The 17,595-nt window shown below is 40.7% G+C and overlaps 1 protein-coding gene across 3 annotated transcripts; it reads left to right on the forward strand.

Annotated features, from left to right (window-relative positions):
• The first annotated feature begins 921 nt into the window (after window positions 1–921).
• On the forward strand, window positions 922–16,845 carry LOC124263685 (calcyphosin-like protein). 3 transcript variants are annotated; one of them, XM_046698344.1, is made up of 6 exons: window positions 922–1,028; window positions 10,324–10,469; window positions 10,678–10,855; window positions 10,984–11,193; window positions 11,793–11,917; window positions 14,960–16,845. In XM_046698344.1, exons 2-5 carry the CDS (start codon window positions 10,333–10,335, stop codon window positions 11,892–11,894), a joined length of 627 nt encoding a protein of 208 aa, XP_046554300.1. In that variant the 5' UTR covers window positions 922–1,028; window positions 10,324–10,332; the 3' UTR covers window positions 11,895–11,917; window positions 14,960–16,845. The 3 variants fall into 3 exon arrangements, with proteins under 3 accessions (XP_046554300.1, XP_046554301.1, XP_046554299.1); XM_046698345.1 differs by lacking the exon at window positions 922–1,028 and adding an exon at window positions 4,656–5,075 and having other exon boundaries at window positions 11,793–11,906; XM_046698343.1 differs by lacking the exon at window positions 922–1,028 and adding an exon at window positions 4,658–5,075.
• Window positions 16,846–17,595: the final 750 nt, after the last annotated feature.

Consider the following 17,595-nt stretch of genomic DNA (forward strand, 5'->3'; position numbering starts at 1 on the left):
CTTGTCCAAACTTCTTTGCTAATGCAATATATCAATCAAGGTAGTTTACATGAAGACACTAAATACAATTAAAATTTTGGTGTCCGCCCGGGAAAGCCACATTTAAAAAATACCAATTGCCGCTAAAGCCACATTTCAAGTGCAAACCTCAGTGCCGCGAATCGCCGCGAAAACCACAATGAGTAAGGGAACCACTAGCCAGACTCATTGCATGATCTACTAGCATACCTCAACGCTTGAACCACTAGCAAGATCCATTGCATGATCTACTATCATACCCCAACGCTTGAACCACTAGCCAGATCCATTGCATGATCTACTAGCATACCTCAAAGCTTGAACCACTAGCCAGATCCATTGCATGATCTACTAGCATACCTCAACGCTTGAACCACTAGTCTGCTCCATCGCATGATCTACTAGCATACCTCAAAGCTTGAACCACTAGCCTGCCCCATCGCATGATCCACTAGCATACCTCAACGCTTGAACCACTAGTCAGATCCATTGCATGATCTACTAGCATACCTCAACGCTTGAACCACTAGCCAGACTCATTGCATGATCTACTAGCATACCTCAACGCTTGAACCACTAGCCAGATCCACTGCATGATCTACTAGCATACCTCAACGCTTGAACCACTAGTCTGCCCCATCGCATGATCTACTAGCATACCTCAAAGCTTGAACCACTAGCCTAGCCCCACCGCTTCTTGTTCAGTGGATTCAATAAATAAATGAAAAATAGAGATTTGAAATATCCGAACTCTGAGATATGTTAAAAAGAATGCCGAATTTAAGGAACCGACCACACACCGATTAACATGTGTGACATCCTCCGATTATAAAAATAGGATGTGCCTCGAAGGCCTGTTTAATCGGGATATACGTCTCTTCGGTCGATAGGTCTCTTGTGGCGAGAGATTCCTTGTGTGGAGGCTGGAGCGTTGATGAATTAATACCTCTGTCGGCTGTCAATCACTCAGCTACCTGGATACTGACAACAACCCGACAAAACACCTGAAGGTAAGCATCCTTCTTTTCACAGTCTTTAGGTTTTAATGTTTTTGTTTGTCACAGAATTCATACATTGGCTGTGTTTTCTTTTGTAGAAGTGTTTCCAGGTGAAGGCAGGAGATATTCATGTTATTTGCCGAAGGCGCTCTCAACATAACGTTATCGAGTACATGACAAAACATATACATTTGTGTCCTACTTTAATTATTAAATTATCACACGAAATACAGGTTACAACATGTTGTGGATACCTCCCAAAATAAAATTATTTAAAAGAAACACAGCAGAATATTTTGTTTGCAGGACAGGGGGATTAGAGGACAAGGAGGGGCACATTCGTGGATGGTCCATATATAGTAAGGACATATATAGGCGAGAGGTGGGGGTGGCAGATGGTCCATGGTAAGGACATATGTAGACGAGAGGTGGGGTGGAATAAGGTCCATGTTAGAGGACATATAGCGGGGACAAGATGGTCTATAGTACAGGCCACATAGAGCGCTTAGCCTGGCATAATGTCGCAATCACACATTCACATGCATTATTAGCTTCTTTATTGTGACTCGTCTAATTACAACAACGTCGAACTCTGTAAGATGCGCTTTGCTGCACTGCTGGGGCCCTTCTAACGGGAAACTATATTTCCACGGGAACTTCCATGAAGCCAGCTGATTAATAATGTTCCTGTCCCCTGAGACTTTATTCAGTACTTGAACATACACCTGGGAACAAAGGCTCGTTTCAACCACCTAGCTTGCTCTGAATAATGAATTATCGTTGATGAGAAACAGGACACTTTATCTCATTTTATAGCAACCTGAACCGTTCATGTACAATGTTCCTAATAGACTCCTGTCATACACATGGGATGTGGTGCGTGATGCTTGGACTGACAAAATGGGGTTGCCGTGTTTGGTTCTGTTTTATTTTATTTTGAAAGGTTTTATTAAATTTGAATATACATTGATGTTGCACTCAATGAATCGTTTAAATTTAAGTGTGTATACGTTCGTTTCCAAGGAGACAATATCACGTGACCGAAATTGATTCACCGGTAATTGATTTCAGAAGGGCTGAAATCTCACCACAGAACAAACTTCAATAGGTGCATTTTGTGTATAACTGATTTAGATCACCAGAATATTCAAATTGACTCTCAAATAATCGAAATGTGTGTATGTAACCTGCTGATTACTCGTAATCGATCTCACCCCAAACAATAGCCGCCCACTGCAGCTCATTTTGTTGCGATATCCCTCGCTATTAGTTCTCTTAGTTACAAGGCCAATGATGACGTTACCATGACTACTGCCAAACGCCAACGCCCCGCGAGAGCTTCCGGCGCTTCAACAACTGCATATCATGATGAAGCGCAATGTCGTTGACAGAACGTCGCGATCTTACTACGACCGAAGTGTATGGATAGGTATGCTGATTACCATCGGCACATCTGGGAGTGGCGATGATCCGTGTCCACTCGCGGGTAGCCAATCAATGTTGACCAATAGATGCGGCTGAACATATAGGATAGCGGTGTCCTCCCATTTGTGAGACACATTAATTAATGGTTCAGTGCACACAGGTGGTGCTTCCCCATCCCTACGATGAAAGTGGGAACAGCCCTGTTGCTGAAGAGTACCCGCAGGAGGCATAGTTCATTAATGAGTTAATTAACACAGAAGACATTGTTCTTTGAAGAGCATTTATTGTTTTCAATAGATACTGAAATACTGAAAAATATTATCGTGAACTGGTGATATATTCTACTTGTTGAAGGCCTGCCATAATGGTGATCGGAAAGAGCAGTCAAAGGTTGGATTAATTATAGTTACAACAGTTATTGCTGGATTTTTCAAACACGTAAATCTGAGTAGGTAAATTAGATAGCGGTGTGAAATACAATATCACTGACCTGTCCAAAGCAGTGGATATGTGAGTCCAAACGTATGCGCGTGCGTGTGTGTATACTTCAATGCTCTGTTGGTCAGATTATACACGCGGTTACACGCCACAACTCCAACATGTAAAGTCAGAATTTGCACGTTCACGTAGCCTGGATACTGCTACTGCTACCAACATATAGATAGATAGATAGATAGATAGATATATAGATATATATATTATATATAGATAGATAGATAGATAGATAGATAGATAGATAGATAGATAGATAGATAGATAGATAGATAGATAGATAGATAGATAGATAGATAGATAGATAGATATATATATATATAGATATATATATATAGATATATTATATCTGTACTAAGGATCTTCAGACTTTTTTTTTTTGTGTGTGTGTGTAGGTTTTATTGTAACGCTATATAGCCGAGGCACTGTTACAACAAGTACGGCTATAAAAGAAACTTCCACATCCACAAGTTTGTACACCATCAACTATCAAGGATTTGGTAACACTATCCAAGCAGTGGTAGCGTGCATACGAGTATTGGCAAGTAGTTATGGAATTCACAGAAGGCCAAATCAGTGGTCTGAGGTCTCCTTCCCAGTGTTGTCAGCTATGCAGATGGCATATATCCGAACAACAAATGGTGTGAATGTCCACTAGTCAGTCATCCATTGTGAGAGGGACATCACAGCTGAGATCGTCCCTAAGTTATTCATGACGTGTCCCTGTGGAGATGTACCACCCTATAAACTGCCCCATTACAGCGGTAGACATATGTTGTCTTTACAACCGCCCTGGGGTAATTAGACAAGAGCAATGCTATATAGATGTTGTACCCGCTGTGCGTTATGTCGGTGTCGTCGCATTAGGTATTATGGCTGATTAAGTGCTTTATTCTCACTGGATATCTGAAAAGGATTAATCCGCTACCAATGTTTTAATTTGGAAGTCCGACTACTGGTAGAATGTTTTGTGTACCCTTCAAGTAAACTGGTGTAAACTGACAGGGCTCCAACGGCCGAAAGACTGACAGGGCTAAACCCCACAAAAGTTCAAGAATCTGTTCTGTGATGAGAAAGTGTAATCTAGAATATACTATGCATGTTACATTTGTCTACTTTGTAACTGGCAATCTGTAATCATAACATTCACACAGTTTCGCGTAGTTGCTTGTATAGCTATATACACTAGTTTGGTACTGCGCCCCTAGACATGCCCAACCTTGTCCTACTGTAATGCATGACAAGCTATGTGCTCGCGGTATGTTTACCAATGTAACAACTTTGTACATGATCTATATGTAGCTACAACTCCAGCATTGGCTGGATGCCAATGTTAACGCGTGCATTTCTTCATTACAAGTCTCTCTTGAAATTATCAACCACACAGGGAGTTACTCCCACGGTATCTTTCCTTGAAGATTCAAGTTCATGTTAAATCGTCCACGTGTACCTTAATTGTTAACAGGTGTTATATGACATGTAAACTGCTTTCAACAACGTCGTGTTAAATAACATTACCAAATGTTACGTTTTTCTTACACGAGCTGATCACATACATGACTTGTATTCAACTTTGAGTAGACTATACTCCCGGATCACGATGTGGTATATTACATAATGAGCCGTAGCTAGATTTCCCCCAGGAAATTTTAGCTGCGTATTTTAGTACACTGCATTTATTATTGAACGTATCGATCACGCCGGCAGTGGGTCTCCTCCATTACTGGGGCGTGTAGCCTACTGTGGCAGTAACAAACAGTCATTACGTTACAACTGTGTGCTATCAGATCCATATCAACCTCTGTTCTATATTCGACCGCTTTGTGGTGTTTCGGATTGAATAGAGGGAAACTGTAAGCTCGACCCTATAGTTGACATGGGTATCTGACTCGATATGCTATTGTTAGCTAGCTGATTGGAACAGACCAAAGGTTGAACATATCCAATTGGTTCATGATCGATGTTCTCGTGCGGAATTAAGATACGCTCTGGTAGAGAGAGCTCGTGAGGCAGCGGAGTGAGACTGGGCTAGCGGAGAGATTACCTGTCCACCCGTCGCCACGGACACAGACAAACAGTGGCATCAGATCCCAAACCATACCTACTTGAACAGGTGTGCCTGTGTGGCCGTACTTGAGACAGGTGAGTTGTGATTGTCAAGCCTGTTAACCCTCTGTGTTTGATTCACGGCGGTTTGTGTCGACGACAGCAGCATTTACTTCGTTATATGTTGTTAAGAAATTATTGCAATGGTAAAGGTATATAAACCTCTGGCCGCTGATGCATTAGCTCTCATCCAAGGGACACAAGAGAGGCCGTGTACTTTTGTGTAGCAAAACTTGACTGCCTGTCAAGCATGGCATGTTCATCTGGAACCTAACAGTAACGCTGATGTAGCTGTGGACTGCCCCAGCGATAGGTACATGTCAGTCACTATGTATTCTCTTCACATTTTATTAGTCGACTTTTATGAGTTGATCACGTTCTTCCTTCTCGTGTTGGACATAGATGCCGGTTAAATTCAAGCGATCCTTTGATATTTTCCATTTTTCATCACCAGCTTTGAATAGCCCCATGGGACGAAATCTGAGAATAAATAAAGAACACTGCCACGAAATGGTGTTCCCTTATTTGTTTCCCTGAGTATAGTTTAGTCACTGGTATTTTGAGACGCACCTTTGCTGTTGTATATTGTTGTGATAAATGTGTTCAAATAACGGAACAGTAACACACGATACATGTGTTTAGATCCTATACACAAACCTAATAGTGATCCTTATTCCCTGTCGCGTTTAGGTTCTAAAAATATTTAGAATTATGTTTAACAGCCAAGCGTATTCAACTTTGTGAAAGGCCCGCACACACGTACGTACGCACGTACGTACGTACGCACGCACGCACGCACGCGTGCGCACACACACACACACACACACACACGTGTATATCGTTGAAATACTTTCACTGTCAGATCTGGTTCATGTGTCTTAGAAATGCTTGAAGTCATATATCAACAACGAATTAATGAACATAACGCTTTTAAGGTCTCAGCGGCATTTACCCCTGCAACCCTTGATTTTAGTCCTTCTCATTACCACCAGTGCTACGGACATTATTCAGGTCACAAGTGACATGTTTTCTAGTCACCATTATCGTGCCGTGTTTTTCACGTTCATTGTCATGGTACTATTGAGCCATGTTCATTGTTACTACTGAGCTACACTGATTGTATACAGTTGTAAAGTTAGAGGAAGTGACTATCATTTAATAATATTCCGAAAACACTTGTTGTCCAAATCAATAACTGTATATAATGAGTGTTCGTGGTAGACATTAAGTGTGACAGACAGGTAGTGACAGATGTTTTGTGATGGTGCATGACCGATATGTTGTAATTGTTTATGTCAGACATGTAAGTATGTATGACAGACATATGAGGCTGTTTAATGGATCGGTATGTAAGGTGTTTGACAGACAGATAGGTAGTGTGTATGACAGACACATGTTGGTGTATAACAGACAGGTAGTTGATGTGTATGACAGACATATGTTGGTGTATAACAGACAGGTAGTTGATGTGTATGACAGGCACATGTGGTGTATAACAGACAGGTACTAGTAGTTGATATGTATGACAGACATATTATGTTGGTGTATAACAGACAGGTAGTTGGTGTGTATGACAGACATATTATGTTGGTGTATAACAGACAGGTAGTTGATGTGTATGACAGACATTATGTTGGTGTATAACAGACAGATAGTTGGTGTGTATGACAGACACATGTTGGTGTATAACATACAGGTAGTTGATGTGTATGACAGACATATTATGTTGGTGTATAACAGACAGGTAGTTTGTGTGTATGACAGACATTATGTTGGTGTATAACAGACAGATAGTTGGTGTGTATGACAGACATATTATGTTGGTGTATAACAGACAGGTAGTTGATGTGTATGACAGACATATGTTAGTGTATAACAGACAGGTAGTTGGTCTGTATGACAGACATACGTTGGTGTATAACAGACAGGTAGTTGGTGTGTATGACAGGCATACGTTGGAGTAAAACAGACAGGTAGTTGGTGTGTATGACAGACATTATGTTGGTGTATAACAGACAGATAGTTGGTGTGTATGACAGACACATGTTGGTGTATAACACACAGGTAGTTGGTGTGTATGACAGACATATTATGTTGGTTTATAACAGACAGGTAGTTTGTGTGTATGACAGACATTATGTTGGTGTATAACAGACAGATAGTTGGTGTGTATGACAGACACATGTTGGTGTATAACAGACAGGTAGTTGGTGTGTATGACAGACACATGTTGGTGTATAACAGACAGGTAGTTGGTGTGTATGACAGACATACGTTGGTGTATAACAGACAGGTAGTTTGTGTGTATGGCAGGCATATTATGTTGTTGTATAACCAACAGGTTGCTGTGTATGACAAACATATTATGTTGGTGTAAAACATACAGGTAGTTGGTGTGTATGACAGACATATTATGTTGGTGTATAACAGACAGGTAGTTGATGTGTATGAGAGACATATGTTGGTGTATAACAGACAGATAGTTGGTGTGTATGACAGACACACGTTGGTGTATAACAGACAGGTAGTTGGTGTGTATGACAGGCATACGTTGGAGTAAAACAGACAGGTAGTTGGTGTGTATGACAGACATTATGTTGGTGTATAACAGACAGATAGTTGGTGTGTATGACAGACACATGTTGGTGTATAACAGACAGGTAGTTGGTGTGTATGACAGACATATTATGTTGGTGTAAAACATACAGGTAGTTGGTGTGTATGACAGACATATTATGTTGGTGTATAACAGACAGATAGTTGGTGTGTATGACAGACATACGTTGGTGTATAACAGACAGGTAGTTGGTGTGTATGACAGGCACATGTGGTGTATAACAGACAGGTAGTTGGTGTGTATGACAGACACATGTTGGTGTATAACAGACAGGTAGTTGGTGTGTATGACAGACATATTATGTTGGTTTATAACAGACAGGTAGTTTGTGTGTATGACAGACATTATGTTGGTGTATAACAGACAGATAGTTGGTGTGTATGACAGACACATGTTGGTGTATAACAGACAGGTAGTTGGTGTGTATGACAGACACATGTTGGTGTATAACAGACAGGTAGTTGGTGTGTATGACAGACATACGTTGGTGTATAACAGACAGGTAGTTTGTGTGTATGGCAGGCATATTATGTTGTTGTATAAACAACAGGTTGCTGTGTATGACAGACATATTATGTTGGTGTAAAACATACAGGTAGTTGGTGTGTATGACAGACATATTATGTTGGTTTATAACAGACAGGTAGTTGATGTGTATGAGAGACATATGTTGGTGTATAACAGACAGATAGTTGGTGTGTATGACAGACATACGTTGGTGTATAACAGACAGGTAGTTGGTGTGTATGACAGGCATACGTTGGAGTAAAACAGACAGGTAGTTGGTGTGTATGACAGACATTATGTTGGTGTATAACAGACAGATAGTTGGTGTGTATGACAGACACATGTTGGTGTATAACAGCCGGTAGTTGGTGTGTATGACAGACATATTATGTTGGTGTAAAACATACAGGTAGTTGGTGTGTATGACAGACATATTATGTTGGTGTATAACAGACAGATAGTTGGTGTGTATAACAGACATACGTTGGTGTATAACAGACAGGTAGTTGGTGTGTATGACAGGCACATGTGGTGTATAACAGACAGGTAGTTGGTGTGTATGACAGACACATGTTGGTGTATAACAGACAGGTAGTTGGTGTGTATGACAGACATATTATGTTGGTGTATAACAGACAGGTAGTTGATGTGTATGACAGACATATGTTAGTGTATAACAGACAGGTAGTTGGTCTGTATGACAGACATACGTTGGAGTATAACAGACAGGTAGTTGGTGTGTATGACAGACATTATGTTGGTGTATAACAGACAGATAGTTGGTGTGTATGACAGACACATGTTGGTGTATAACAGACAGGTAGTTGGTGTGTATGACAGACACATGTTGGTGTATAACAGACAGGTATTTGATGTGTATGACAGACATATTATGTTGGTGTATAACAGACAGGTAGTTTGTGTGTATGACAGACATTATGTTGGTGTATAACAGACAGATAGTTGGTGTGTATGACAGACCCATGTTGGTGTATAACAGACAGGTAGTTGGTGTGTATGACAGACATACGTTGGTGTATAACAGACAGGTAGTTGGTGTGTATGACAGACATACGTTGGTGTATAACAGACAGGTAGTTGGTGTGTATGGCAGACATATTATGTTGGTGTATAACAGACAGGTAGTTGGTGTGTATGACAGACATATTATGTTGGTGTAAAACATACAGGTAGTTGGTGTGTATGGCAGACAGATTATGTTGGTGTATAACAGACAGGTAGTTGATGTGTATGACAGACATATGTTGGTGTTTAACAGACAGATAGTTGGTGTGTATGACAGACATACGTTGGTGTATAACAGACAGGTAGTTGGTGTGTATGACAGACACATGTTGGTGTATAACATACAGGTAGTTGGTGTGTATGACAGACATTATGTTGGTGTAAAACATACAGGTAGTTGGTGTGTATGGCAGACAGATTATGTTGGTGTATAACAGACAGGTAGTTGATGTGTATGACAGACATATGTTGGTGTTTAACAGACAGATAGTTGGTGTGTATGAGAGACACATGTTGGTGTATAACATACAGGTAGTTGGTGTGTATGACAGACATATTATGTTGGTGTATAACAGACAGGTAGTTGATGTGTATGACAGACATATGTTGGTGTATAACAGACAGGAAGTTGGTCTGTATGACAGACATACGTTGGAGTAAAACAGACAGGTAGTTGGTGTGTATGACAGACATTATGTTTGTGTATAACAGACAGATAGTTGGTGTGTATGACAGACACATGTTGGTGTATAACAGACAGGTAGTTGGTGTGTGTGACAGACATATTATGTTGGTGTAAAACATACAGGTAGTTGGTGTGTATGACAGACATATTATGTTGGTGTATAACAGACAGGTAGTTGATGTGTATGAGAGACATATGTTGGTGTATAACAGACAGATAGTTGGTGTGTATGACAGACATACGTTGGTGTATAACAGACAGGTAGTTGGTGTGTATGACAGACACATGTTGGTGTATAACAGACAGGTAGTTGGTGTGTATGACAGACATACGTTGGTGTATAACAGACAGATAGTTGGTGTGTATGGTAGACAGATTTTGTTGTGTATTGTAGACAGTTTACTATTCATATATAGCGTCTTTTGACATCTTTACTGTTCTGATTACAGACTGCCATAATGGAACCCAACCCCGCTGTTATGAAGCAAAAGTGCCAGCAGGAAATTGCTAACTCAAGCACGAACTCTCCCGTGGATAGATTCAGATACAAATTGTTTCTACATTCAGGGGAAGCAGGGATTAAAGGTATTGGCAGGTATGTATATATGTAACGACATAGCAGGGGATAAGGAACCGTGACAAGTGGGGTCATCTGCCTCTTCAGTGACATAAACCTGAAACACGTGGACTACACTTACTGTACTGCATCATTTACAGGGAAAATCGATATGTTCCACCATAAGTGTCTATATGTCTCTAATTCTTTGTTTGAAACTATTGTACATGTGTCATCTGTTTGTCAGGATGTTTAAGATTCTCGACGACGACGGCAACAGGAAACTGAGCAAAGAAGAATTCAAGAAGGGAATAACAGAACGTCGTGTCAACCTCACACCGGCGGAATTGGAGGCTCTCTTTGCCGAAATCGACAAGGATAACACGGGATCTATAGAGTATGAAGAGTTTTTGAAGGCACTCCGGGTATGTGAGAACTCTTGAAGTATTGTTTCCACCCCGAAGCAAGCCTTATTTTAGTCAATAAAATAGTTTGTGTTTTTGCGTCATGCACATTGCCCGCAGTTTCCATGACGACCTCCTTCTGTCTGTAGGGTCCAATGAACTCGTGTCGGCTGAAGCTGGTGGAACAGGCCTTCAATAAGTTGGACAAGACAGGCGACGGCATCGTAATGGGCGATGATCTGGAGGGGGTGTACAACTATCAGCACCACCCAAAGTTCGTTAGTGGGGAGTGGACTGGCAAACAGTGCAAACGGGCCTTCTTAGACAGTTTCGACATAAAGGACCATGGAGACGGAATGGTATGCGACATCCATTTAATTTGGTATCACATGTTATACTCTGAATGTAGTTTCAGCCCACCTTTTCCCATACAACCCCGTATAATAATGCTAATTTTGCGGAAAGAATCCAACGCGATGCTGCTCTCTGGAGTTATATTATTACCCTAACGGAATTGACTTTCAAAGCCGCTTCGCGCGACCGTATAGGTCCGTACATCCGCTTCTCAGGTATCCATTTTGAACAGCTGGGTGGACTGAGTGCAATGTGGACGAAATGCCTTGCCCAGGGACACAACACAGTATGAGACCCAGTTCACAAATTTTGGTGTCTCCACCGGGATTCGAACCCGAGCCTTTGGCGTGAGAGGCCAACATGCTAACCACTACACCACTGTGCCCCACTACTGGACAAAATCCTTAAACCAGAATGTATGATTTCAATGGGTCCAAAGTCGCGAAACTCACAGGTACTATACACAAAGAACAGGAGGCAGCTAAACAAGGGTTACGTTTTTCTGTCACTGCATTAACACGACAGTTTTTGAAAATAGTTCCAAATAATTCCAGTATTCACATGTCCCTACAAATCTTATCATGTCTATCTTATTTATAAATAGGTAACTAAAGAAGAGTTCATAAACTACTACCACGGAGTGAGCATCAGCATCGACCAGGATCCCTACTTTGATCTGATGATGAGGAGAGCGTGGGGCCTCTAACAACCTTGACAGGTGACAAACAGGTGGGATGTTATAACCTGTAACATGGAGTACAGTAATGTGGAGCATGGAGTACAGTAATATGACATGGAACATAGAGTACAGTAATGTGGAACATAGAGTACAGTAATATGACATGGAACATGGAGTACAGTAATGTGGAACATAGAGTACAGTAATGTGGAACATAGAGTACAGTAATGTGGAGCATGGAGTACAGTAATATGACATGGAACATAGAGTACAGTAATGTGGAGCATGGAGTACAGTAATATGACATGGAACATGGAGTACAGTAATGTGGAACATAGAGTACAGTAATGTGGAACATAGAGTACAGTAATATGACATGGAACATAGAGTACAGTAATATGACATGGAACATGGAGTACAGTAATGTGTAACATAGAGTACAGTAATGTGTAACATAGAGTACAGTAATATGACATGAACATGGAGTACAGAACATAGAGTACAGTAATGTGGAACATAGAGTACAGTAATATGACATGGAACATGGAGTACAGTAATGTGGAGCATGGAGTACAGTAATATGACATGGAACATAGAGTACAGTAATGTGGAACATAGAGTACAGTAATATGACATGGAACATAGAGTACAGTAATGTGGAAGATAGAGTACAGTAATATGACATGGAACATAGAGTACAGTAATGTGGAGCATGGAGTACAGTAATATGACATGGAACATGGAGTACAGTAATGTGGAACATAGAGTACAGTAATATGACATGGAACATAGAGTACAGTAATATGGAACATAGAGTACAGTAATATGACATGGAACATAGAGTACAGTAATGTGGAGCATGGAGTACAGTAATATGACATGGACCATAGAGTACAGTAATGTGGAACATAGAGTACAGTAATATAACATGGAACATAGAGTACAGTAATGTGGAGCATGGAGTACAGTAATATGACATTGAACATAGAGTACAGTAATGTGGAACATAGAGTACAGTAATATGACATGGAACATAGAGTACAATAATATGGAACATAGAGTACAGTAATATGACATGGAACATAGAGTACAGTAATGTGGAGCATGGAGTACAGTAATATGACATGGAACATGGAGTACAGTAATGTGGAACATAGAGTACAGTAATATGACATGGAACATAGAGTACAGTAATATGGAACATAGAGTACAGTAATATGACATGGAACATGGAGTACAGTAATGTGGAGCATGGAGTACAGTAATATGACATGGAACATAGAGTACAGTAATGTGGAACATAGAGTACAGTAATATAACATGGAACATAGAGTACAGTAATGTGGAGCATGGAGTAGAGTAATATGACATGGAACATGGAGTACAGTAATGTGGAACATAGAGTACAGTAATATGACATGGAACATAGAGTACAGTAATATGGAACATAGAGTACAGTAATATGACATGGAACATAGAGTACAGTAATGTGGAGCATGGAGTACAGTAATATGACATGGAACATAGAGTACAGTAATGTGGAGCATGGAGTACAGTAATATGACATGGAACATAGAGTACAGTAATGTGGAACATAGAGTACAGTTATATGTCATGGAACATAGAGTACAGTAATGTGGAGCATAGAGTACAGTAATATGACATGGAACATAGAGTACAGTAATGTGGAGCATGGAGTACAGTAATATGACATGGAACATAGAGTACAGTAATGTGGAGCATAAAGTACAGTAATATGACATGGAACATAGAGTACAGTAATGTGGAACATAGAGTACAGTAATATGACATGGAACATAGAGTACAGTAATATGGAACATAGAGTACAGTAATATGACATGGAACATAGAGTACAGTAATGTGGAGCATGGAGTACAGTAATATGACATGGAACATGGAATACGGTAATGTGGAGCATGGAGTACAGTAATATGACATGGAACATAGAGTACAGTAATATGACATGAAGTACAGTAATGTGAAGCATGGAGTACAGTAATATGACATGAACATGGAGTACAGTAATGTGGAACATAGAGTACAGTAATATGACATGGAACATAGAGTACAGTAATATGACATGGAACATGGAGTACAGTCATGTGACATTGAACATGAAGTTCAGTAGTGTGACATGGAACATGGAGTACAGTAATGTGACATTGAACATGAAGTTCAGTAGTGTGACATGGAACATGGAGTACAGTAGTGTGACATGGAACATGAAGTACAGTCATGTGACATTGAACATGAAGTTCAGTAGTGTGACATGGAACATGAAGTACAGTAGTGTGACATGGAACATAGAGTTCAGTAGTGTGACATTGAACATGAAGTACAGTAGTGTGACATTGAACATGAAGTACAGTAGTGTGACATTGAACATGAAGTACAGTAGTGTGACATTGAACATGAAGTACAGTAGTGTGACATTGAACATGAAGTACGGTTGTGTGACATTAAACATGAAGTACAGTAGTGTGACATTGAACATGAAGTACAGTTGTGTGACATGGAACATGAAGTACAGTAGTGTGACACTGAACATGAAGTACCGTCATGTGACATTGAACATGAAGTTCAGTAGTGTGACATGGAACATGGAGTACAGTAATGTGACACTGAACATGAAGTACAGTCATGTGACATTGAACATGAAGTTCAGTAGTGTGACATGGAACATGGAGTACAGTAATGTGACAAAATTTGTTTATAATGTTTATGTGGAGGGAGCGTGTTTCAGAACTTTTCGTGGTACTATGTCAAAAACCATGTGTGGTCAAACATTGACCATGAATTTTGACGTCATCAGACCATTGTGATTTTCTAAGATGGCGGTCGCAATCAGTGATCTCACAAGAATAAGAAAATCTGGTTAAATAGATATACGTAAACTCGACTGCGTGTTGTATTGATTCAGCACATTTGTTCATGTATTACCCACGTGAAATGAGTATGAACACCTGCATGGATCTCGGAGAAGATGGGTATCTCTATGTATATCACGGGAGCAATTGCAAGGTATATCTACATCTCTGTTCACTTGATGTCTTCAGTATTTTTGTTTTCAGCTATTTCAACAACGTGGTCCGTGTCTGCAACAGAAGGTCTGACACAAGAAACAGTACAGCATCAGAAGTCGATGATTTGTAGCTGGCCATTTGACTTTTCTGGTTGTTTCAATTGTCGAAAATACATTTGCCTAGAACCTTCAAAAATCCAGTCTGTACATTTTGAATTTAATTTTTAAAACATCACTTATCATCAATTTACCTATGAGAAGTCAGTAAATTCATTACAGTTACGACGACGTGCATGTTCCCCGTCTCTGGGAGTAGGTAGTGGTTTTTCATCAAGGAAGCTGATATTATAACTATATAGTAACTAGGTTGCCAGGTGGAAGATTCTCAATGTGTGACAGTGCCTTCGACACGTGGACAGCATGGGTGTTCACAAAATAGATACCAGGAATACTCTTCATTTTACATTTTTTTAATAAATAATTTCCTTTAGGGGGGTTCGAAGAATTCGGCTGGAAATATGCTATATTCAACTTTACTGGCAAAGCGTTATGTATTACTCTGTTTGACTACAGGTGGCGTCAGGGTGTATACAAGCATCTGTGATTTACAATGTTCCGTATACAGCAAGAATAACACATCGGGCTCGTGGAGTCTTGGCCTGTATACCACATAGGGCTCGTAGAGTCTCGGCCTGTATACCACATGGAGCTCGTGGAGTCTCGGCCTGTATACCACATAGGGCTCATGGAGTCTCGGCCTGTATACCACATAGGGCTCGTGGAGTCTTGGCCTGTATACCACATAGGGCTCGTGGATTCTCGGTCTGTATACCACATAGGGTTCGTGGAGTCTCGGCCTGTATACCACATAGGGCTCGTGGAGTCTTGGCCTGTATACCACATAGGGCTCGTGGAGACTCGACCTGTATACCACATAGGGCTCGTGGAGACTCAACCTGTATACCACATAGAGCTCGTGGAGTCTCGGCCTGTATACCACATAGAGCTCGTGGAGTCTCGGTCTGTATACCACACAGGGCTCGTGGAGTCTCGGTCTGTATACCACATAGGGCTCGTGGAGTCTCGGTCTGTATACCACATAGGGCTCATGGAGTCTCGGCCTGTATACCACATAGAGCTCGTGGAGTCTCGGTCTGTATACCACATAGGGCTCGTGGAGTCTCGGTCTGTATACCACATAGGGCTCGTGGAGTCTCGGCCTGTATACCACATAGAGCTCGTGGAGTCTCGGCCTGTATACCACTTAGGGCTCGTAGAGTCTCGGCCTGTATACCACATAGGGCTCGTGGAGTCTCGGCCTGTATACCACATAGAGCTCGTGGAGTCTTGGCCTGCATACCACATAGGGCTCGTGGAGTCTCGGTCTGTATACCACATAGGGCTCCTGAAGTCTTGGCTTGTATATCACACAGGGGTCGTGGAGGCTCGGCCTGTATACAGTGTGTGCCCTTATGGTATTGGACTCCTGGACTTTTGGTCTGAAAAGGGCTTCTTAAATCTTGATCTGTATAGAACTCCCTGTTTAGAGGTGAACAATAAAAGTTTGAAACTGTTCTCCTGTTTGCATCATTCTGTCTGGTACCAGCTACCACGTGGAAGGCAGGTAGCATCGCAGAACATGACATACTGTATCTAGCCTGCTGCATTCAGTTGGATTCCATCATACATTGACTGTCATACATTGTCGTTCTTTGATTTTTACCTGTTTTCAAAAGTGATATGTTTTGCGTTTTCTAGTGCAAGAAGGACATGTCCATACTGAAAACTAAAGGGGACAAGCCAAGTTGACTCACCTCTAGTGTTACTAATGAATGGTGGTTTTATTCCTTCGTATAATCTGTATGTTATTTCACTTTTGTTGTTCTTTATACACTTGCTTTATAACAAATATACAAATAAAACATTGTCATCCTCGTGAAGTGTTTCCTAGGAATTGCTCCGAAATGCTTTAAGTTTCATCAGTTGTTATATTGCTGGTGTACATCCATTCCTGTGCTGTAGGTGATGACCTATACTACAGATCCTGTAATAGATTGCATGGAAGTAGCTAAGGTTATGTAAAAAGATGTATTGTTGCCCCTTGAATACGCTTTCCTGCATGAACAGAAAAAAACGTGAATGTATGTGATTGAGATGTGATTGTGCATGTGCGTGCGTGTGCTCTGCAGAATTTCTGCAACAAAGTAAATTTTAAAATAACCAGTGCACGAGAAGTAAACAAACATACCCGTATGTTAGACCCCACATACCCGAGCTCCACAGACAGACAGGAAAAAACCCCTTAAAAGTTACCCCAGTACTTGAGAACCAGTCTAACGGAGTTATTACTAACCAGGTAATTTCAGGACGACTTTAGGCCAGAAAGCCTTTATGCCCACAACACTAGTACTAATAAACAGTTATATAATGCTGTTGATTGTAAAAAGATTTTTTGGTTTTGTTAAGAGCAGCTAATTCGATATACTGCAGTGATATTTTATAAGCTGGACATCTAAAGAGATAGTGCTGTCTCTGGGCAAGTTACAATATTATCATATATACTTCTATTGGAATTCAAGCCACATTGGCCAAGATGAGTCAACGCGATTTCTTCTCTAGGGCAACACCGACGAATTATATTTTTCGTTTACTACTGGAAATGAATAGTGAATGTGTGTCCAAGTT

Source organism: Haliotis rubra, unplaced genomic scaffold (genome assembly GCF_003918875.1).
Source record: "Haliotis rubra isolate DU_JTF1 unplaced genomic scaffold, ASM391887v1 Scf894, whole genome shotgun sequence".
NCBI classification, from domain to species: domain Eukaryota; kingdom Metazoa; phylum Mollusca; class Gastropoda; order Lepetellida; family Haliotidae; genus Haliotis; species Haliotis rubra.

Bases quoted from the DNA above. Each gene is read 5' to 3' on its own strand.
- LOC124263685 (XM_046698344.1), top strand. From the start codon at position 10,333: ATGGAACCCAACCCCGCTGTTATGAAGCAAAAGTGCCAGCAGGAAATT. The intron at 10,470-10,677 runs GTATGTATATAT...TCTGTTTGTCAG, and splicing joins GGGATTAAAGGTATTGGCAG to GATGTTTAAGATTCTCGACG. The intron at 11,194-11,792 runs GTATGCGACATC...ATTTATAAATAG, and splicing joins AGGACCATGGAGACGGAATG to GTAACTAAAGAAGAGTTCAT.